Source organism: Carlito syrichta, unplaced genomic scaffold, assembly GCF_000164805.1.
Source record: "Carlito syrichta isolate Samal-C Ts95f unplaced genomic scaffold, Tarsius_syrichta-2.0.1 Scaffold312044, whole genome shotgun sequence".
In the NCBI taxonomy this organism is placed as follows: Eukaryota; Metazoa; Chordata; class Mammalia; order Primates; family Tarsiidae; genus Carlito; species Carlito syrichta.
The window spans coordinates 11912-31818 of record NW_007256140.1 but is presented as its reverse complement, the minus strand read 5'-3'; the positions used below and the strand labels follow the sequence as shown (position 1 = coordinate 31818).

Here is a 19907-nt window from a genome sequence, read left to right as displayed (position 1 = left end):
TCTCCCACGCCCCGCCCAGACTCCGTCCCCCGAGGGGCCTTCGCGGACCTCCGGCGCCCTTCGCTTCTCACAGGACCCGCCCCCCAGCCATCCCGCTGCACTCCCCGCCTCTCCTACGCCCCGCCCCTCTCAGCTGACCTCCCACGCCCCGCCCCTAGCCGCCGGTTTTTTTTGTTGGTTTTAATGCCTTTACGCACGCGCAGTTCAATGTAGACCCGGAAAGGGATCGCGTGGAGTGAGTATCACGCCGCGGAGCGTGACTGTCCCTCTATGTAGATTAAGCCTGCGCTTCATCGTCTTCCGTTTCCATGCCCGGTGTTCGGGGGTCGCCACGGCTCGTAAAATCCCGGCACCGCCCCCTGCACCCCAGGTAAACTCAGATCTCGCGGTGTGGGTCTGGGAGTCGCTACCCTTTGGGTTAAAATCCCCCTGAGGCTGGTCCCTGCCCTGGCCCTTCTGCCTTCAAGACTTTCATGTCTTCTTCCTGCGCAAAAACCCTTTCCTGACCTCGCCGCCCGCCCCGCGCCGTTTAAAGTCCACTCCTGAGAGGTGGATTCAAGTCTGTCCGGTCCCCCAAGCTTCGCCTTTGTAAATCCCTGGAGGCGCCTTAATCCAGTCCCTGCGAGGCCGTGTCCTCTGCCTGGTCCTGGATTCTGCAGACCCCGCCCCTATCCTAAGACACCGCCGCCCACCGCCTCCCCTCCTCCTCAGACCTGGTCCTTCGGCTCTCCAGACCTCCCCTTCGCAGTCACCTCTTCCCCAACCCCGTGTCGGAGGAGGTGACCGGGGCCTGTCTTGTGACACCCAACTCCAACCCACTGCAAAGTCCTTCTCTTCCCAGATGCAGGCATCCTATCCATCCCCCTCCTTGTATATGTGTGGGAAAGGGGGATCACGAGAAAGAGACAGAGCGACCGAGAGAGATTCAAAAATAAAAAAGAAGGAGCATGAGGGAAACCTATAAACAGATGGCAAAGTTGAGGATGGGTGAGCGATTTGCAAAGAGTAAGAGGGAAAGGAGCCGAGAAATTAGAAGGGAGAGTGGAAGCAAGTGGAGAAACTCAGAGAAAAGCCCGATCTCCAGAGAGATGAAGGACAGCAAGAGAGGGAGAGGGGTGGCAAGGGGGAGGCACCTCAGACAGTGGGAGAGAGGAATGATCGGGAGCCACGCAGCGTAGTGCTGGGACAAGAGGGGACAACTGGTGACAAGGAGAGCAGAAGGGGAACAGCAGCAGGGAGGAAGCTTAGGGATCTGGGGGTGCTAAAGAGTGGGGACCAGGGAGTGTAACAGGGAGGAGAGAGTTTATAGGGAGAGCAGGGGCGGAGCAGAAATGGGGGAAGAAAGAGGCAGAAATATATGCAGATTGGGACAATAAAAAGGTGGGAGAGAGAGCAAAACAAGTTGCAAGAATGGAGCAGAACAGGTGGGGGAAAAAGGATTCGAAGGAAGAAGGGAAGAAAGCAGGAGAGGCTGGGGGCACAAAATGAGGAGCAGAAGCTAGGGGGAAACAGGAAAAAAAAAAACAGCTAGAGAGAAAGTGGGAATGAGAGAGATATACAGAATGAGGGAGAGAAACAACAGTGAAGAAAGAGGAGACCCTGGGTCCAGGTGAGGGATGAGATGGTTGAATGTGATGATTGGGCTGTGGCATCCTGGTTTCTCTTGTTATAATTTAACAAATTTAAAATTTGCTTAAATTAGCCAGGCATGGTGGCCCATGCTATAATGCCAGCACTTTGGGAAGCCAAGGAAAGGATTGCCTGAGCCCAGGGATTTGAGACGAGCCTGGGCAACTTGGCGAGACCTGATCTCTACAATAAATCAAAAAATTAGCCAGGAGTAGTGGCGCATGCCTGTAGTTCCAGCTACTTGGAAGGATGAGGCGGAAAGATTGCCTGAGCCCAGGAGGTCGAGGCTGTGGTGGCTATGATCGTGCCACTGCACTCCAGCCTGGGAGGCAGAGTGAGACTCTGACTCAAAAAAATAAAAATAAAAATAAATTAAAAATAAGAATAAAATTTGTTTAAATGAGTACAGGTAAGGATGATAATTACGAAACTCCTGTCTATAAGACTGGTGCATTTTATAATTATGGCATCAGATGCTAGCTTCCCTTTGCAGTCCCTACTCAGCTAAGGAGCAGTGACTTGACTCATTCAATTGTGGATCACTCCCTTCTTTTTCCTGGGATGGGGTGAGGTGTGAGGGAGTGAAGTGGGGCAGGATGTGACACACTCTGCTCAGCCTGGTGTCTTTATTAAAATAACTGCTGTTGTTTTGTAATAGATTTACTTTTTTCCCCCTAGTTCCCATTCCTTTCATTCATAGTTCATTTTGAAGGTTGAATTAAATTGTTAATTCACTTTCTATTTTTCTGTATATAATTACTTCTCAACTAGACTTTGGTGGCCTCCTATAATGAGCTCATGCCATTCTTTTCTAAATATGGTGTATTTTACATTTTTTCCCCTTTGACCTGAGAATTCATTTGTTGGTTTTTTGTTTGTTTGTTTTTGAGTCTTTGTACCTAGACAGGATTGTGGTGGCACGGTCATGGCTCACTGCAGTCTCGAACTCCTGGACTCAAGGAGTCCTTGCACCTCAGCCCCTCTGAGTACTGGGCCTGCAGGCACACTCACTATGCTTGGCTAATTTCTTTATTTTTTTTGTAGAGACGGGGTCTCACTCTGTTGCTCAGGCTGATCTCAAACTCCTGGCCTCAAGCACTTCCTCCTTGACCTCCCAAAGCACTGGGATTACAGGTGTGAACCACTGCGCCTGGCCATTCTTATATCTTTAAAATCTTTAAAACAAAAAGTCCGCTACGAATTGAGTATTTCCTTGTAGCTACTACCCTTCTTCTATGCTCCACTTAAGAGCGCATTTTACTAAAAACCTGTTTATACTATCTGTCTTCAATTCTGTCTTCCAGTCTCACTGGACCCCATTCAGTCAAGCTTTCACTTCCACCACGCCACTGATCCTTTCTTTTTCTGAGTCACCAGTGACCTCCCTGTTTCTAAATCCAACGTTTAATTTCCTGTCTTCATCTTTCTTGTCAGCAGCATGTGGCACAGGTGATCACTCTTCTTTTCTTGGCCTTTGAGACATCCCACTAAATTTAAACATTTATTTGTTTTAATTTTCTTGTCACCTCTGTGGGCACTTCACACTTACGCCTGCTGGTGTCGCCAGAATTTTGTGTGCTCTGAATCTGGCGTGACCCACGGCTTAATCCTTGAACTTTATCTCATCTCTGTCAGCTCCCACTGCCTTTCCTTATCATCTCATCCCCCGGCTTTAAACCCACCTACATGTCTCTGTTTCCCCTACAAATTTCTCCCCTAAACTCCAGAATCCTGTGTCCAATTGTCCCCTCAACTCTGCTGGGATGTCTAACAGGTATCTCCACCTTCATGTGTCCAGGAGTGACTTCCTGAACTCACCAAACACGTTCCCTGCAGCCCTGAACATCTCAGATGAGGGCCAGCCTGTATGTCCTGGGTCTTAGCTGAATATGTTGACATGTATTTAAAATGTAGGAGACATTACATTGTTCCTAAGTGCTCCAATTAATAATATAAAGAAAACATCAGGTGCGGTGGCTCACACTTGTAACCCCAGCACTTTGGGAGACTGAAGCGAGAGGATTGCTTGAGCCCAGGAGTTTAAAGCCGGCCTAGGCAACACAGCGAGACCTCATCTCAAGGAAAAAAAAATAGCTGGGCATGGTAGTGTACCTTTAGTCCCAGCTACTGGGGAGGCTGAGGCAGGATCACCTGAACCCAGGAAGTCAAAGCTGCAGTGAGCCATAATTATGCCACTGCACTCCTGCCTGGGAGACAGAGTGAGACATCGACTCAGATAAAAAAGAAAGAAAAAATCACATGTTTACTTAAAATGGCTGAGGAAATACTTCATTTCCAAATTCTCTTGAGCTGTGGGAGAAAACAGTTTGGAGCCCTGGCTCTCCCTGATCTGCTCCCCCAGGACCTCTCTGACCTCGTCTCCTCATGTCCTCACTCTGCTCCAGCCACACAGGCCTCTCTCCTTTTCCTGGGTCTGAGGTTGCTCCTGCCTCAGGACCTTCACTTGGGCTGTCCTTCTGCCTAGAACTCTCTGGCCCCTCAGCTGCAGGTGCAAACACCCTTCCTTCCCCAGGTCTTTGTTCTGATGTTGCCTTCTCAAGTGGACCCTTCCCCTGCTCCCAATTGACATTCCAGTCACACCCTTACACCCACCTCTTGTCCATATTGTCTGCTCTGTGTGTTTCTCCCTCACCTTCCATTGTCTGGATCTTGGGGACAACAAGGCTCCAAAGGGAGAGCAGAACCAGAAAGTGGGAGGTGTGCTGGTCCTGCCCTCTTAAGTAGAGTCAACCTGGCTTCTCATTATAATCCTGCAGTATTTTGTAAATACTTCGCTTGCGCCCCCTTCCCAGAGATTCTCATTCACATAGGCAGGTTGGGGCCTGGTCTTAATATTTGCAGTGCTCCAAGTGGTTCTAATCTGCATCCAGCACTGGACATTAAGGCCCTGCGTCCTCCAATCTGAGGGCTGAGGTCAGCCTGTGATCCACAGAGAGGTGAGGGGGGCTGTGCTCTGCAGGGGGTTTGGTCAGGGCTGGCTCTGTGCCCTGGAGGGGAGCTTAAGCCAGCCCAGCTCCCCACTGCTTCAGCAAGTGTGTGGGTTTCACCAGGAGGGGAGCAGATTCTAAAGAAAGGGGTCAAAACTCACTTGACTTTCGTGTTATATAAGAGTTTATTGGCCAGGCTTGGTGGCTCAGCCCATAATCCCAGCACTTTGGGAGGCTGAAGCGAGAGGATTGCCTGAGCCTGCAGGTTCAAGACCCACCTGGGCAACTTGGCAAGACCTCATCTCTATAATAAAATAAAATAAAAAATAGCTGGGCATGGTAGCGCGTGCCTGTAGTTTCAGCTACTTGAAAGGCTGAGGTGGAAGGTAACAGGAGCCCAGCAGTTCGAGGCTGCAGTGGCCATGAGCGTGTCACTGCCCTCCAGCCTGGGTGACAGAGTGAGACTCCAACTCAAAAAAATAAAAAAGAGTTTTTATTGGCTTTGCATGCTCCCCCCATCCTTACCACCTCATCCCCCCATCCCCCCCGGTGCTGTGGGACTCTTTCTTTCCACAGGGTGTGGTCTTCCCTGTGTGTGTGTAATTGTGTCACAGGGAGGGGGTGTGTTGATTCTGAGTGGTGACCAACATATTTGCCATCCAGGGTTGACTTTTTTTTTTTAATTTTAAAAGATGTGGGGTACAATTCAAGGCTAGATATACAAATGTTCATTATGCAGGTATAGAGTTGACTTCTAAATCCCCTTTCATGTTACCCTAGGAAGAGGTCTGACTGACAAGAAAGAGGCAAGAAAAGATGTCAGGGATGGCTTTCTCTCAGGTAAAGCAACCTTTTTGGTGGATTTTCCTGTCTGAAATGACGGGCATTGGAGGTGCTCATCCCTTCTGGGTCAGACGTATCCTGCCTGCCATGTCTGCTCACACTCACCCCTGCCTTCTCTCGATCCCTCTCGTCTCCACTTAGATTCCATCTCCCTGTGACCCAGTGATGTGAACTCATAAGGAGACTTCACGGGGCGTGGTCCTAGGAAGAGCTTACATCCACATGTGGATATAGATGGTTGTGGACCCTGTGGTGTGAGAGATTTTGAGCAGCACGGTTGTTTAGGGGTCACGTCTGGGTATACCGTGAGCTCTTTAGTCCGGGGTTAGAGGAGCTGCACATGGAAGTCATGTGTTCATGTGTACATGTACCTGGCAAAGTCTGGAAAAGTAGACTGAAAGGAGAAATATTTAGTGCCTGATTTTGTAATGCATGTGTAACTGGACTAGAGAGTCAGTGTGTCTCTGACTCTAAACTTTTAATGACTGGAATGGAATGGAAAGTGGAGACACTGACATCAGTGGTAGAGGATATTTTACCTCCATAATGTTTTGGTGTAATGTGTTTTTCATTTTAGGGACACTTGACATTCAGGGATGTGTCCATTGAGTTCTCTCAGGAGGAGTGGAAGTGCCTGGACCCTGCTCAGAGGGCTTTATACAGGGATGTGATGTTGGAGAATTATAGGAACCTGATTTCCCTGGGTGAGGACATGTCCCTCTAGGAGTTGGGAGCTGCCCCTGTGTAACTTTGCATTCTCCATGTTGCCCCTTGTTTGCTTTTGCATTCCTTGATTAAGATTGAAGTGTTGTTAATTCTGAAATGGAGCCACCTGGATTTTAACCATCGCCTTTCTTCAGATTTTCTGCCCCTTCTTGATCCATAGTGGTGGTTCCAGAGATGAAGTATAAATAAAACTTATGGGCGACTTTTTAAAATATTCATTTTCTTGTTTTCTACCCTTGCGCTTGTGATACAGTAGTTCTTGGAAGAGAGCTAGATGCCTGCCTCTTCCAGTGTTTTCAAAGCATTCAGAAGAAGATAGTCAGTAGATGAATTTATGAAAATATTTTCCGAGATCCATCTGTCATGTCCTCTAGTCTCACCCAAAGGGCTGGAGTTCTGGAAAAGTCACAGCCCACTATGTTTTTTTTTTTTTTCATTTTATAGGCAGGAAACTCTTCCTGACCTGAGTGTTAGCTCCATGCTGGAGCAAGGGAAAGAACCCTGAACTGTGGAAAGCCAAGTAAAATTAGCAAGAAAACCAAAAAAGTTGATTCAAAACCAGAGGTGTGATCACAGGTAAGAGCTCAGGTGGGCAGAGAAGAAGTCACACCATTAAATAGCATCTGGGAAACTCTATAATTGGGAATAAAGTGGGAAAACACAAGTTCAAATCCCGTGCGCTTGTACAAGAAATTTTAAACTTTCCCCACTTACAGACATGTAAAAGTTAGTACTTTCGCCCCCTAGTGGTGATGCACACCAACAGAAACGAGGGCAAAGTCCTTTTCATGATGGACAACACCGTCATCTGGCTTCTGTGAACTCTGTGGTTCCTTCCCTCTGCGGGGTCAAGGGAGGCCATTTCACGGAGCTCTCCTTCTCCCTTTGTCTCTCCTGTTCCTGATTCCATCTGATGCTCGATTCACTTTCTGTGTAGATCAGGGCTGAGGCCCCCACCACAGCCCTGATGCCTGGAGATATCCATGTTCCATCCCATTTCGTGTGCTTGGAAGACCCACTCAGGAGACGGGAAACACTGGCTGTTCCTCCTTTGCATCTGGGGACCCAGAAACTACATGGAACCATCTCAAGCCCTCACAGTCATTTCTCTTATTCTGCTTTTGCCACATTTCATGGGTACATGTAACTGGGCATGGGTTGGATCTTCTGAGATTGTTATTCAGCAGAACAATAAAAACAGTCAACACAAAGGTCATCTCTTTGATTCTCCTTTCTTTTTTTTTTTTGTGTTGGAGTCTCACTCTGTCGCCCAGACTGGAGTGCAGTGGCCGCTCCCGGCCTCCGCAGCCTTGACCTGGTGGGCTCCGACGATCCTTCCGCCTCAGCCTTCCGAGTAGCTGGAATTACAGGCACGCGCTACCATGCCTGGCTAATTTTTTGATTTATTGTAGAGATGAGGTCTTGCCTGCCCAGGTGGGTCGCAAATCATTCTCCTTTCTACACAGGGAGCATATCTTCATCTTTTAGGCTCTTAGTGTCTGTGGTCAAAGCACAGAGTCTGGTCTCAAGAGTCCTCAAAATCTAATCATCATATGTCGTATTTTTCTCTCTTCCACTGCTCTTACTAATCTGTAAATGTAGGAAAATCTAGTGTCTTCCTGATTTTGTATTCTTATAAGTTTGAGTGATTTTACCTCTACCTTGCTTTCGATGTACACTTTGCTAGGGTCTGTCCCGCCATCCTTTTCTTCTGCTGTTATCACCAACCCCCCTCCCCCTATAGGTCATGGATAACTTCTTGTGGACTCTCTGATGGAGTGGGTTTACATGATAACAGAAAATTCACGAAGGAGAACTCTGACTAATATGTTTGAATAGCACACTCCTATATATGAATATGCCCCTTGAAGTCCTAAGCAGAAATATCAGCATCTCCCATAATAGTGAGATAGAAAGTCAAGAGAGCCTGACTGATAAGTGTTTCCAGTTGTTTTTGCTCTGTTTTTTTGAGCAGCATCAAAAAAAAAAAAAAAAAAAAGCCAGGGAGTGGGGGGGCACATAACACCAGTAAGGGAACCTGTTCTCAAACCAGGCAAAGTGGGGACCAAAGGGGGCCCCAAACGTTACCTGTTTGATGTCCACTTATATACCTATCCTGAATTGTACCCCACATCTTTAAAATAAAAAATATATATAAGGAAAGTAAATGTCATGCTGGGCACTGTGACAGCGCTAATCACATTTACTAATGCAAATCACAGCAGCAACAATCAGTGGTGTAGACATTTCAAGCAAATAGCCTCATATGTGTGAGGTTCTTGATTAAACTGTGGTTCATGCCCCATTTTTCCATCTCTTGTGTGCCATTGTTCATTCTCATCAACAAAACTTTATTCAAACCCGTTTTCAGTTTGCTGTAGATTCAAACCTGCAACACAGGGTCTTGACACATCTTGTGGCAGGAGCTTGTGAAGTTGAACGATGCCTTTGTTTTTAAAGTCCACTGTCATTTGGTTAAGCCACTGCTGCTTTCATTTTATACATTTCATGTGGTATAGATGAACTTGTTTTCATTCACTTAGTCATCAGTTCTGTTTTTTGATGATACTTTTAGTATTCTTTGTTTTATAACTGTAATGTGAAAAGTGTAGTATCAGGAAATGGCCATTTATTTGTGTATTTTAAGACGTTTTCAAGCTGGGCCTTGTGACTCATGCCTGTAATCCCAGCACTTGGGGAGGCAGCAGTGAGAGGACTGCCTGAGCCCAGGGGTTCAAGCCTGGGCAACTTGGCGAGACCTCGTCTCTACAATAAATCAAAAAATTAGCCAGGTTTGATGGTGTGCACCTATAATCCTAGCTACTTGGGAGGCTGAGATGGAAGGATCGCCTGAATCCAGCAGATCAAGGCTGTGGTGATTGTAAGTGTGCTGCTGTACTCCAGCCTGGATGACAGAGTGAGACCCAACTCAAAAAAAAAGAAGTTTCAGTCTGTGGATGAGTTTCTCTAAAACCTACCCAAACTGCAAAACATATCTGTAGAACAGATAGTCTTAATTATGCCTTTTACTTCTGTGTCACTTGACTTAGTACCTACCATTAGAGCATACTTTTGTCATTTAAATCTATTATGGTTTTTAAATTGGGAATTTTTGAAACCCTGAGAATCTACATTTTTAATTATGTTACTGTCAAATCTCAGAAATAACATTAGATTAACTTGCCATTATTTGTTATTTAAGACAACTTGCTTTATCTAGAACATACTTGGAGGTTTTTAAACATAACTTGGTCGGCTTTGTTTAAATTGATTTCCTAAAACAAATGCTATAGTCGAAAATGTATATTCCCTGTCTAGATTTATGATGTCCATCTTCTTGGCATACTAAATTAATTGTTTAATATCTCAGTTGTATTTTACAGGAAGCTTTCTGCACTTCATGGTCTTTTTGCCTGTTGTTTACATCACCAGTATTTTCTTCACAATGTTTAAGGTTCTAGAAATTGCATTCTTCCATTAGCATGTGGAGACTGTTGTGTCCCCTGTGTTTCTGTCCCTCTGAATTTTATAGCAAGTTTGCCTGTTGCTCATTAGCCCACCTCTTGACTCTGTTGTTCTCGGGCTCTTATTTGCTGCTTTTATTGTTGACCACCTCTTTGTACATCAACCTCCTTTGTGGGTCTCCACTCCATAGCCAGGAAATGTTACTGAAGTTTGTTTTAACTAACAGCGCCTTTCTGCAAGAGCCATTTCCCATTGTGAGTTATTTGCTTATTTTTCCATAAGGTGACTTATGTTCTCCTGATGATGATTATGAAATCAAATTTATTTTGGCTAAGTGCGTATCAAGTTTTATTTTGTTTTCTGATGTTGTTTTTTGTTTTTCTTTGTCAGAGTCTCACTCTGCCGCCCAGGCTGGAGTGCAGTGGCACGTTCACAGCTACCACAGCCTCGACCTCCTGAGCTCAGGCGATCCTTCCGCCTCAGCCTCTCAAGTAGCTAGAACTACAGGCACATGCTACCACACCTGGCTAATATTTTGATTTATTGTAGAGACAGAGTCTCACCAAATTGCTTAGGCTGGGCTTTGGAGGCTGTTCTCAAGATTCTCTCTGTCTTTGAGTTTTGATTATGTGTTTTTAATATGTCTCTATGGGCTCATTCTAGTTGAAGTTGGTTGAACATCTTGACTTTGTATTTTATATTTCTATTTCTAAATATGGAATGTTTTTGTTATTATTTCTTCAAATAAGTTCCCTGAATCTCTGTTCTCCCTGTGGGACTGCAATAATGTGCCTATATATTGTTCTGCTTAATAGAAACCAAAAATTCTGTTAGGCTCTGTTTGCTTGTCTTTACTATTTTTAAAATTTTGTTCTTGGATTCAATAATTTTCAATAATATGTCTCCAGTGTGCTTATTCTTTTTTTCTGCCTTATTTCCTCTGTTTTTAACAATTACCTTAGTAAAAATTTCAGTTTATTTATTGTATTTTAGTTCCAGAATTTTAGTCTGGTTCTTTTTCAAAGTTTGTCTCTTTGAGTCATTTTGTCATACATTGTTTTTCTGGCTTTTAGTTGTCTATCTCTGTTCTACTACTACCACTATTATTATTATTACTATTATTTCCTTCATGGAAAGACAGTTTAAGATGGTTCAAGTTTTTTTTTCCAAGTAATTTCAAGTGCTGTGTCTCTTTTAGGTCAGTTTCTGAAGAATTTTATTATTCCTTTTATTTGGTGATATTTCCCTGTGTTTCTGTAGAACTTCACTTAATGGCCATTTTTGGATGCTGTCTTCCACGTCCTCCTAAAAACATTCATGCACAATCTCCAGGAATCTATCTGTAGGATTTTGTTTAATATGTGCCTAGAACTAGAATTTATGGGACATTGAATTTGATGCATTTCCTAGGAAATACTTAAGAGATGTAAAGCTGCTTTTTCCCCCCATGTCATCATACTGCCTCCCTTTTGCATCTCTTCTATTCTTATCCTACGCCCATAATGCAATTCCCATATTCAGCATGAGTCAGTATTTCTTTCCTTCCAAGGTCAGAATGTTATCTGTCCTAGTAGAATTATATTCTCACAGATATGCAGAAACAATATCTATTTCCACTTTCCCACTACTCCATGCCCTCTGTTCTTTTGCTGTCTCTATCTTTTCCTCTCCTTGATCTGTTACCTTGATCTGGATGCAATATAATGTTACTTCCCAGTGTATAAATTTTGCATTTGGGCCTGGGCACAGTGGCTCACACCTGTAATCCCAGTGTTTTGGGAGGTGGAGGCAAGAGATTGCTTGAGCCCAGGGGTTTCAGACCAACCTGGGTAACTTGGCAAGACCTCATCGCTACAATATATTAAAATATTAAGCCGGGCTCGGTGGCTCAGCCTGTAATCCCACGCCTTTGGGAGGCTGAGGTGAGTGGATTGCCTGAACCCACGGGTTTGAGACCCACCTGGGCAGCAAGACCTCATCTCTACAATAAATCAAAAAATCAGCTGGGCATGGTAGCACATGCCTGTAATTCCGGCTACTCAGAAGGCTGAGGCGGAAGGATCACTGGAGCCCAGCAGGCGAGGCTGCGATGGCCAGGAGCGGCCACTGCACTCCAGTCTGGGTGACCGAGTGAGACTCCAACTCAAAAAAAAAAAAAAAAAATTAGCTGAGTGTGGTGTTGCATGCCTCTGGTTCCAGCTATTTGGAAGGCTGAGGTGGAGGGATCACCTGAGTCCTGCAGGTTGAGGCTGCAGTGGGTCGTGATTTGCTACTGCACTCCAGTCTGCGTGAGAAAGCGAGACTCCGACTCAAAAAAAAATTGTTGTTCTCTGGAGCACCCCAATTTCCACAGGACTTCCTTACCCTCCACTCCACTCTCACTGAGTAAGACAAGATGTTACTCATCCACTTCACAATTTTCAGGATCTTGCCTAAATCAGTATGTGCGGGGAAGGGAGGGTGATGACTCAAATACCGTTATCTATGAGGGATGGCTTAGGAACACTATTAGCACCACTTGTGTCACCCTTGTAATGTTTCTTTATAGACTCCTTGTATTTGCTGTGACTGCTTGTTTCCTCTTCTGCCTGGATGGACAGTTGTGCTTAAAAACATGCTGTCTGAGCCTGCTGGTCGGGGATCAAATCTTCTCTTTCTCATTTTCTTTTTGTGCAAATTGAGATCAGATGTGTAAGTACTGTGGTCCTGGTGTCTATTCAAAAAATGATGATAATTTACCTGAAGGTTTTAAAAACAAGTTTGTACTGTGGGATGGCTTAGAATACTGTAAGTTTTATAGTAAATTCTCAAAAGTTCCTTTGCTTAATTAGATTTATTGACCTTCTGTGATGTTTATGATGAGATTGTCCTTTTTTTCTGTCTTACTTAATTCATCATACCATAAGAATTACCATAGACTAGGAACAGTAAACCACAAAAGTTTATATCTCACAGATCTGAAGGCTGAAAAGTCAAGATCAAGGTCAAATTGGTTCCTGGTGAGGGTCCTCTTCCTAGTGTACCCCACCCACCTGCTAATCTGCTAACTGTTCCATGTGGTGGAGAGAGCAAGAGGAAACAAACTCTGTCATCTCTCCCTCCTGTCTCCTCTCCCTCCCCTCCCCTCTCCTCCCCTCTCCTCTTTTTCAGTCAGAGTCTTACTCTGTCTCCCAGGCTGGAGTGAAGTGGCATGCTCACCTGCTGGGTCAGATGTTCCTTCCACCTCAACCTTCTGAGTAGCTGGGTCTACAGGCGTGTGCCACCATGCCCAACTAACTTTTGATTTATTGTAGAGATGAGGTCTTGCCAGTTTCCCAGACTGGTCTTGCACTCCTGGGCAGTCCTCTCTTCTAAACCTCCCAAGTGCTGAGATTATAGGCATGAGCCACTGTGCCTGGTCTCTTATCTGTTCATAAAAGGGTATTAATCCTATTTATGAGTAGTCCACCCTATTTACGAGTAGCCTCACTGGCAATAACATTGCATTGGGGAATGGGACCTCACCGTATGAATTTTGACCAATATTCAGATCATGAAGGGTGCGTTATATTTTGTATGTTTTTATTTTTGAGTTTGTACTAAGCAAATGTGTTCTTTCATCTCAATAAGCTTTATTATATATATTTTGTGACCAAATAACTAGAATATTAAAGTGCAATATATATATATATATATATATATATATATATATATATATATAGGAAATGGCAGATATGAAATCATCATTGTAATTTTGTATTTTGTTCCTTATTTCTTCTTATTTATAATGCTGTATATTTACCTGACCTCATATACCAAAAGTCAGTGATCTTAATATATGAGGGGAGGACCCCCCCAAAACCAGAATTATCTTTTGGAGGGCAGGCCCCTTGTAGTACAGGCTTCCCCTGCTAGGTAAGTATTCTAGGAAACCATTGGCATCAACGAACCAGCTAACGTTGTTGTGAGAGGCTGTTTTTGACTTCAATGAATTTTTTTGGAGATTCTTTCAACGCATTTACCCATCTCATGAGTGATTTACAAGTGAAACTGCCAACAACACGCTGAGTGTTCAGAAGTTTTTAACAAAAAATGGCATGAACCCTGTGCCCCACCCTCCCTACTCATACGAACTCTCCCTGAGTGATTTTTGGTTTGGTTTTTTTTTTACTTTTCCTGGATTAAAAAAAAGTTCTAAAAGGAAAACATTTTGCCCATATGGCAGAAGCACAAAAGGCATCAAAATTGACAAGTTCAAAAACTGATTTGAGCAGTGGAAAAATGTCTCAATAGATGTATTGCATCATATGGAGAGTAAAAGGTTACTGAAAGTTTCTGTTTTGTTTTTTTTTTTAAAGCAGGATTTATTGAGAGGACAGAAAAGCTCCCACAGTGGGAGGGGGCCTGAGGGGGTTGCCCTGAAGTTTAAACATGTAAGAATAAATGCACATTTTAAAAATAAGTTCCAGTTTTGGGGGGGGTCCCCCTCATATATTTTAGTTCTTATATTGTGTGCTGATCCTGAAATAGAAGTTCTTGTTTTTACTTAAGAGAGAATTTTTGACTGGATTCAGTGGCTCAGCCTATAATCCTGAAGCACTTTGGGAGGCCAAGGCAAGTGGATTGCCTGAGCCCACGCATTCGAGACCAGCTCGGGCAACTTGGCAAGACCTCATTTCTACAATAAATCAAAAAATGAGCCGGGCGTGGTGGCACATGCTGTAGTTCCAACTACTTGGAAGGTTGAGGTGGAAGGATCACCGGAGCCCAGCAGGTTGGCATTGGGATGGCTGTGAGTGTGCCACTGCACTCCAGCCTGGGCAATGGAGTGAGACTCCAACTCAAAAAAAAAAAAAAGAGAGATAATTTTTTTTAGGATTACACAAGCTATAACTTTGTATAAGTGTTGCCACTATTTACTTGCTTATTTTATTATAGGTTACTACAGTACTTTATTAATTAAATTTTATTATGATTTTCAGCGATTAGTTTTCAGTACTATTTTTTTTTTTTTTTTTTGGAGTAAAGGTCTCACTCTGTTCCCCAGGCTTGAGTGCAGTGGCATAATCATGGCTCACCACAGCCTTAGCCTCTTGGGCTTAGGTGACCTTCCTCCTCAGCCTCTGAATAGTTGGGACTATAGGAACATGCTGCCATGCCTGGCTAATTTTTTTTATCTTTTTGCAGAAATGAGGCCCCAGCTGGCCAAACTCCTGGGCTCAAGCAATCCTCCTGCCTCAGCCTCCCAGGATGCTGAGATTACAGGTGTGAACCATTGTGCCCAGACAGTAAGTTCTATGCAATATAACTAACATGCACCACTCATTAATGTCACAGAATGCCTGGTCTGTGTGGATATAGATAGTTTTACACCAGGTGTCCAGAAAAATATGATACTTTTTAACATTGCTTTATTTATTTTTCTCTTGTTTTCTCAGTGCTATTATTGTCTTGCAACTCAGAATTACCATTTACATTATTCTCTGCATAAGTTTGTTGTGGCTTATTTACCATTATAAGATATTGCACAATACTTTAGCAGTGATATGTGCTGTAACTATGTGCGATATAATATTTTTTTCTTTTCAGTAATGAGACTGTCATGTGTTTTCTGCTCATTGGTGTGTACTTTGTTGTCAAAGTGAAAAAGTATTCCTTTCAAGGATAAATATGTTTATACAATGTGAGTTCTTTGGTCATAAGATTTTGAAACTATGCTGTTCTAGAACAGATTTGAATATGTTTAATCATCTTTTTGTTTCCTGAAGAATCCTATTCCCTTTGTCTTCCTAGAAATTAAAGATCATGATTGGGAAGTTTTATAGCTCTATTCAATATAAATATTATTTTGTGTAATTATGTTTTCAGTATGAAATATTCATTTGCCATCTGTAATAAGTTCAAAGCCTATGGTTCTCTATATTTTACAGGTATCTCTCCTAAGTATGTGATCAAGGAATTATCACTGAAATGGAAAAGTAACACAAGAGAAGTATTTTATATAGTAACACTGGGAAGACATGAAAGCCATGACATTGAAGATTTTTGCTTCAGGGAAATCCAGAAACATATACATGACTTTGAGTGTCAGTGGAGAGATGTTGAAAGACATTACAAAGAAGAGCATATGGCCCACAAAGAAAATATCACTAGCGGAAGAGACCAACATGATAGAAGAGATGCCAGAAAGAAGCCTGTTAAAAATCAGTTTGGATTAGGCTTTCAGTTACATCCCCCTGAACTACATGGTTTTCAAACTGAAGGGAAAATTTATCAGTGTAATCAAGTGAAAAAGTCTACCAACCATGGTTCCTCAGTTTCACCACCCCAAAGTAATTCTTCTAGAGTCAAAACTCATATTTCTAATAAATGTGGGACTGATTTCTTCCATTCCTCATCACTGACACAAAGACAGACATTAAGCATTAGGGGAAAACCTTACAAGTATAATGAGTGTGGCAAAGCCTTTAATCATGACTCACAATTTACTGTGCATCAGATAATCCATTCTAGAGAGAAACAATACAAATGTGATATATGTGGCAGGGTCTTTAGTCAAAAATCAAACCTCGCACGTCATCGGAGAGTTCATACTGGAGAGAAACCTTACCAATGTAATGACTGTGACAAGGTTTTTAGTTGCAACTCGTGCCTTGCACTTCACTGGAGAATTCATACAGAAGAGAAACTTCACAAATGTTATGAATGTGGAAAGGTCTTTAGTCGTAATTCATGCTTTGCACTACATCAGAGAATTCATATTGGAGAGAAACCTTATAAGTGTAACAAGTGTGGCAAAACCTTTAGTGTGCGGTCAACACTTACTAACCATCAAGTAACTCATAGTGGAGAGAAACCTTACAAATGTAATGAATGTGGCAAGGTCTTCAGTTACAATTCACACTTTGCAAGTCATCAGAGAATTCACACCGGAGAGAAGCCTTACAAGTGTAATGAGTGTGGCAAAGCCTTTAGCGTGCATTCAAACTTAACTGCCCATCAGGGAATTCATACAAAGAAACCTTACAAGAGTAATGAGTGCGGCAAAGCCTTTAGTGTGCATTCAAGCCTAACTACCCATTAGGTTGTCCATACTGGAGAAAAACCTTACAGATGGAAGGAGTGTGGTAAATCTTTTAGTGTGCGCCCAAACCTCACTAGACATCAGATCATCCATACTGGAAAGAAACCTTACAAATGTAATGAGTGTGGCAAATCCTTTAGTGTACGTCCAGATCTCATGAGGCATCAAATTATCCACACTAGAGAAAAACCTTACAAATGAAATGGATATGGCCAGGTCTTCAGTCAAAGCTCAAGTTTTGCAAGTCATCAAAGAATTTATACTGGAGAGAAAACTTACAAATGTAATTAGTGTGGCAAGATCCTCAATTGCAATTCACTTCTGGTACAACATCAGAGAATTTATTCTTGAGAGAATCCTTACAGTCTCAAAGAGAATGACAAACCCTTCATCACGAGTTTAAGTATTCATTGACATCAAAGAGTTCATACTAATGAACTATTGAAAAATCCTATAAATATAATGTGTGCAACAGAAGCTTTATTTAGGTGTCATAACTCCTAGACACCGAAATAATACATCTTTGATGAAACCACACAAATGCATGCTGAAGCTATTACCCAAGGGTCAAAACTGTAGAACATTAGAGGATTTATATGAAGAACAACTCAGCTTCTAGTTGTGCATGACAAACTCTTGATATTACCTGCTCTAAAACAATTACAAGTCAAAAATTTATCAAAACCTATGACATGACATATATCAAAGTTTGCAGGATGTTGGGAAATGACCAGTTATCTTCAGATCATAAAACATTTTGTTCAGTTATTTCAGGTTTATTGGAAAGGTGGCTACTTTAATATTTATGACTTTCAACCTGAACTTTGGTATATGTTTTTTTGTTTGTTTGTTTTTATTATAGGAAGTGGCAATTTTATTTACACCAGCAGACTCAGTGAGTTAATGCTCCCAGGCCAAGACCCCAGAAAGGGAGAAGAGGGATCTTATACCTTCGTTTAAGTAAGGGAGGGGGGTCATGTTGAGCAATTACACATTTTCTTTGGAATGTACAAGGTTGTACTCAGCAAAATCAGATCTTTCAAAGAACAAATGGTCTCCAGGAAATGCACAGCAAGCAGGGTTGTAAACTGTCAACTTCAAAAGAGGGGTTTTGAATAAGTCTGTGAATTAGTTACTCTTTTGCATTTCCATGAAAGCCGTCAGTCCTTGGCTAAGGCAAGGCAAAAAAAAAAAAAAAATCGGCAATTGGTTTGAAAACATGTTCTCAGGTCTTGGAGGATTTAAGTACATTACTGAATCTGTAGTCCTATTGGTGAGATCCTGTCTTATCCTCCGTTGCATAGCCTCAATAATTATGAACGCCATTTCTAAGTTTGTGAAAACAGTTGCTAAATGATATATGTTGATATTATGCACCCTTACATGCCTGTCACGGAGATGTCTGGGAAATAATCAAGAGGATGGAAGGGATCACTTCATTAGGTGAGAATCATTTCTTTTATTTTTTTTTTTTGAGTTGGAGTCTCACTTGGTCACCCAGACTGGAGTGCAGTGGCCACTCCCGGCCACCGCAGCCTCGCCTGCTGGACTCCGGCAATCCTTCCGCCTCAGCCTTCCGAGTAGCCAGAATTACAGGCATGCGCTACCATGCCCGGCTGATTTTTTGATTTATTGTAGAGATGAGGTCTCGCTGCCCAGGCGAGTCTCAAACCGGCGGGCTCAGGCAATCCACTCACCTCAGCCTCCCAAAAGGCGTGGGATTACAGGCTGAGCCACTGAACCCAGCTGAGAATCATTTCTATCCAAGTTCCTTAAAGAAGAAGGTCTCTGCTTTTGAAAATAAAATATTCTTTCAATGACAGAGCATAGAGGAGGGGCAGAGAATAAAGTAAAACTGTGATATCAGTCATCTTGCTTAGTGTGTTCAGAGTGCTCTCTTGATAGAAGGGCTCTTGTGGGTTAAAGGAAAGAGTTGCTCTACCCACCGACCATGAAGCGAGCAGACTAGTAACTTAGGACACTGGGTCTTATGGGAGGAGAGAAATGAGTTATTAGTGACTTGTTATGTAATAGAAATAAAGCAGGGGAAATGCTGGCCACCTTCTCTGTTGAATGGCAGTAGCTGTCATACAGCAAAGGTTGATCAACTAAATAACAATAGCATGTTATTTAGTAGGGTTCACATTTACTACTGGTATTACATTTTGCTACTGTTTTATTCAGAATGTATCATAGATCTCGTGATAACTAATAAAATTTAATCTTTTTCATAACTATGAATGATGTTCTTTTCACCAACATAGTTTTATCCCACGTTGATAAGATACTTCATAACAGACAACAACAGTGCTCCATTAGGCTCTTAAGGGTGAAGGAGGATCTAGAAAAACCTTTTTTCTTTTTTTTTTTGAGTCGGAGTCTCACTCTGTCACCCAGGCTGGATTGCAGTGTGCATGCTCACAGCCACTGCAGCCTCCACCTCCCAGACTCAGGCGATCCTTCCACTTCAGTCTTCCAAGTAGCTGGAACTACAGGCATGCACCATCATGCCCAGCTAATTTTTTGATTTATTGTAGAGACGAGGTCTCACCATGTTGCCCAGGCTGGTCTTGAACTTGTGGGCTGAGACAGTCCTCTTGCCTCAGCCTCCCAAAGTGCTGGGAGTACAGGTGTGAGCCACCGTACCTGGCTAGAATAACATTTTTTGTTAGTGGAATCAAGCAACATTCAATGTCAGGAACATATAGAATACACTTGAGTTATTCTCACATTCTGCCTTAGGATATGATCATAATAAAAATCCCATAGATGTTCAGGTCCTTTTTTTTTTTTTTTTTTTTTTTTTTTTTTTGCAATCAGGGTCTCACTCTATCACCCACGCTGGTGTGCAGTGGTACAATCACAGCTCACCACAGCCTTGACCTCCTAGGCTCAGTTGATCCTTCTGCTTCAGCCTCCTGAGTATCTGGGACCACAGGTGCACGCCACCATGCCCAGCTATTTTTTTTTTTTTGGTAGAGATGAGATTTCACTGTTTTGCCCAGACTGGTCTAGAACTCCTGGACCCAAGCAATCCTTCCACCTTGGCCTCCCAAAGTGCTGGGATTATAGGTGTGAGCCACTGCACCCAGCTGAAGTTCAATTTTTGACGCATATCCTAAAAGCTACGTCACTGTTGATGAATATACTGTATCACTGTATTTCTACATTCCTCTTTCTTGTGTATCAAATAAGCTCCAAGCCACACATGCTGATTTACATAAATGGGAAAT

General features: G+C 43.0%; 1 protein-coding gene across 1 annotated transcript; it reads left to right on the top strand.

Annotated features, from left to right (window-relative positions):
* Positions 1 to 308: 308 nt before the first annotated feature.
* On the top strand, positions 309 to 17025 carry LOC103271962 (zinc finger protein 415-like). Its single transcript, XM_008069448.2, is given in 4 exon segments — positions 309 to 370; positions 5378 to 5417; positions 5998 to 6124; positions 15521 to 17025. Coding segments are annotated over 4 exon segments (1734 nt in total).
* Positions 17026 to 19907: the final 2882 nt, after the last annotated feature.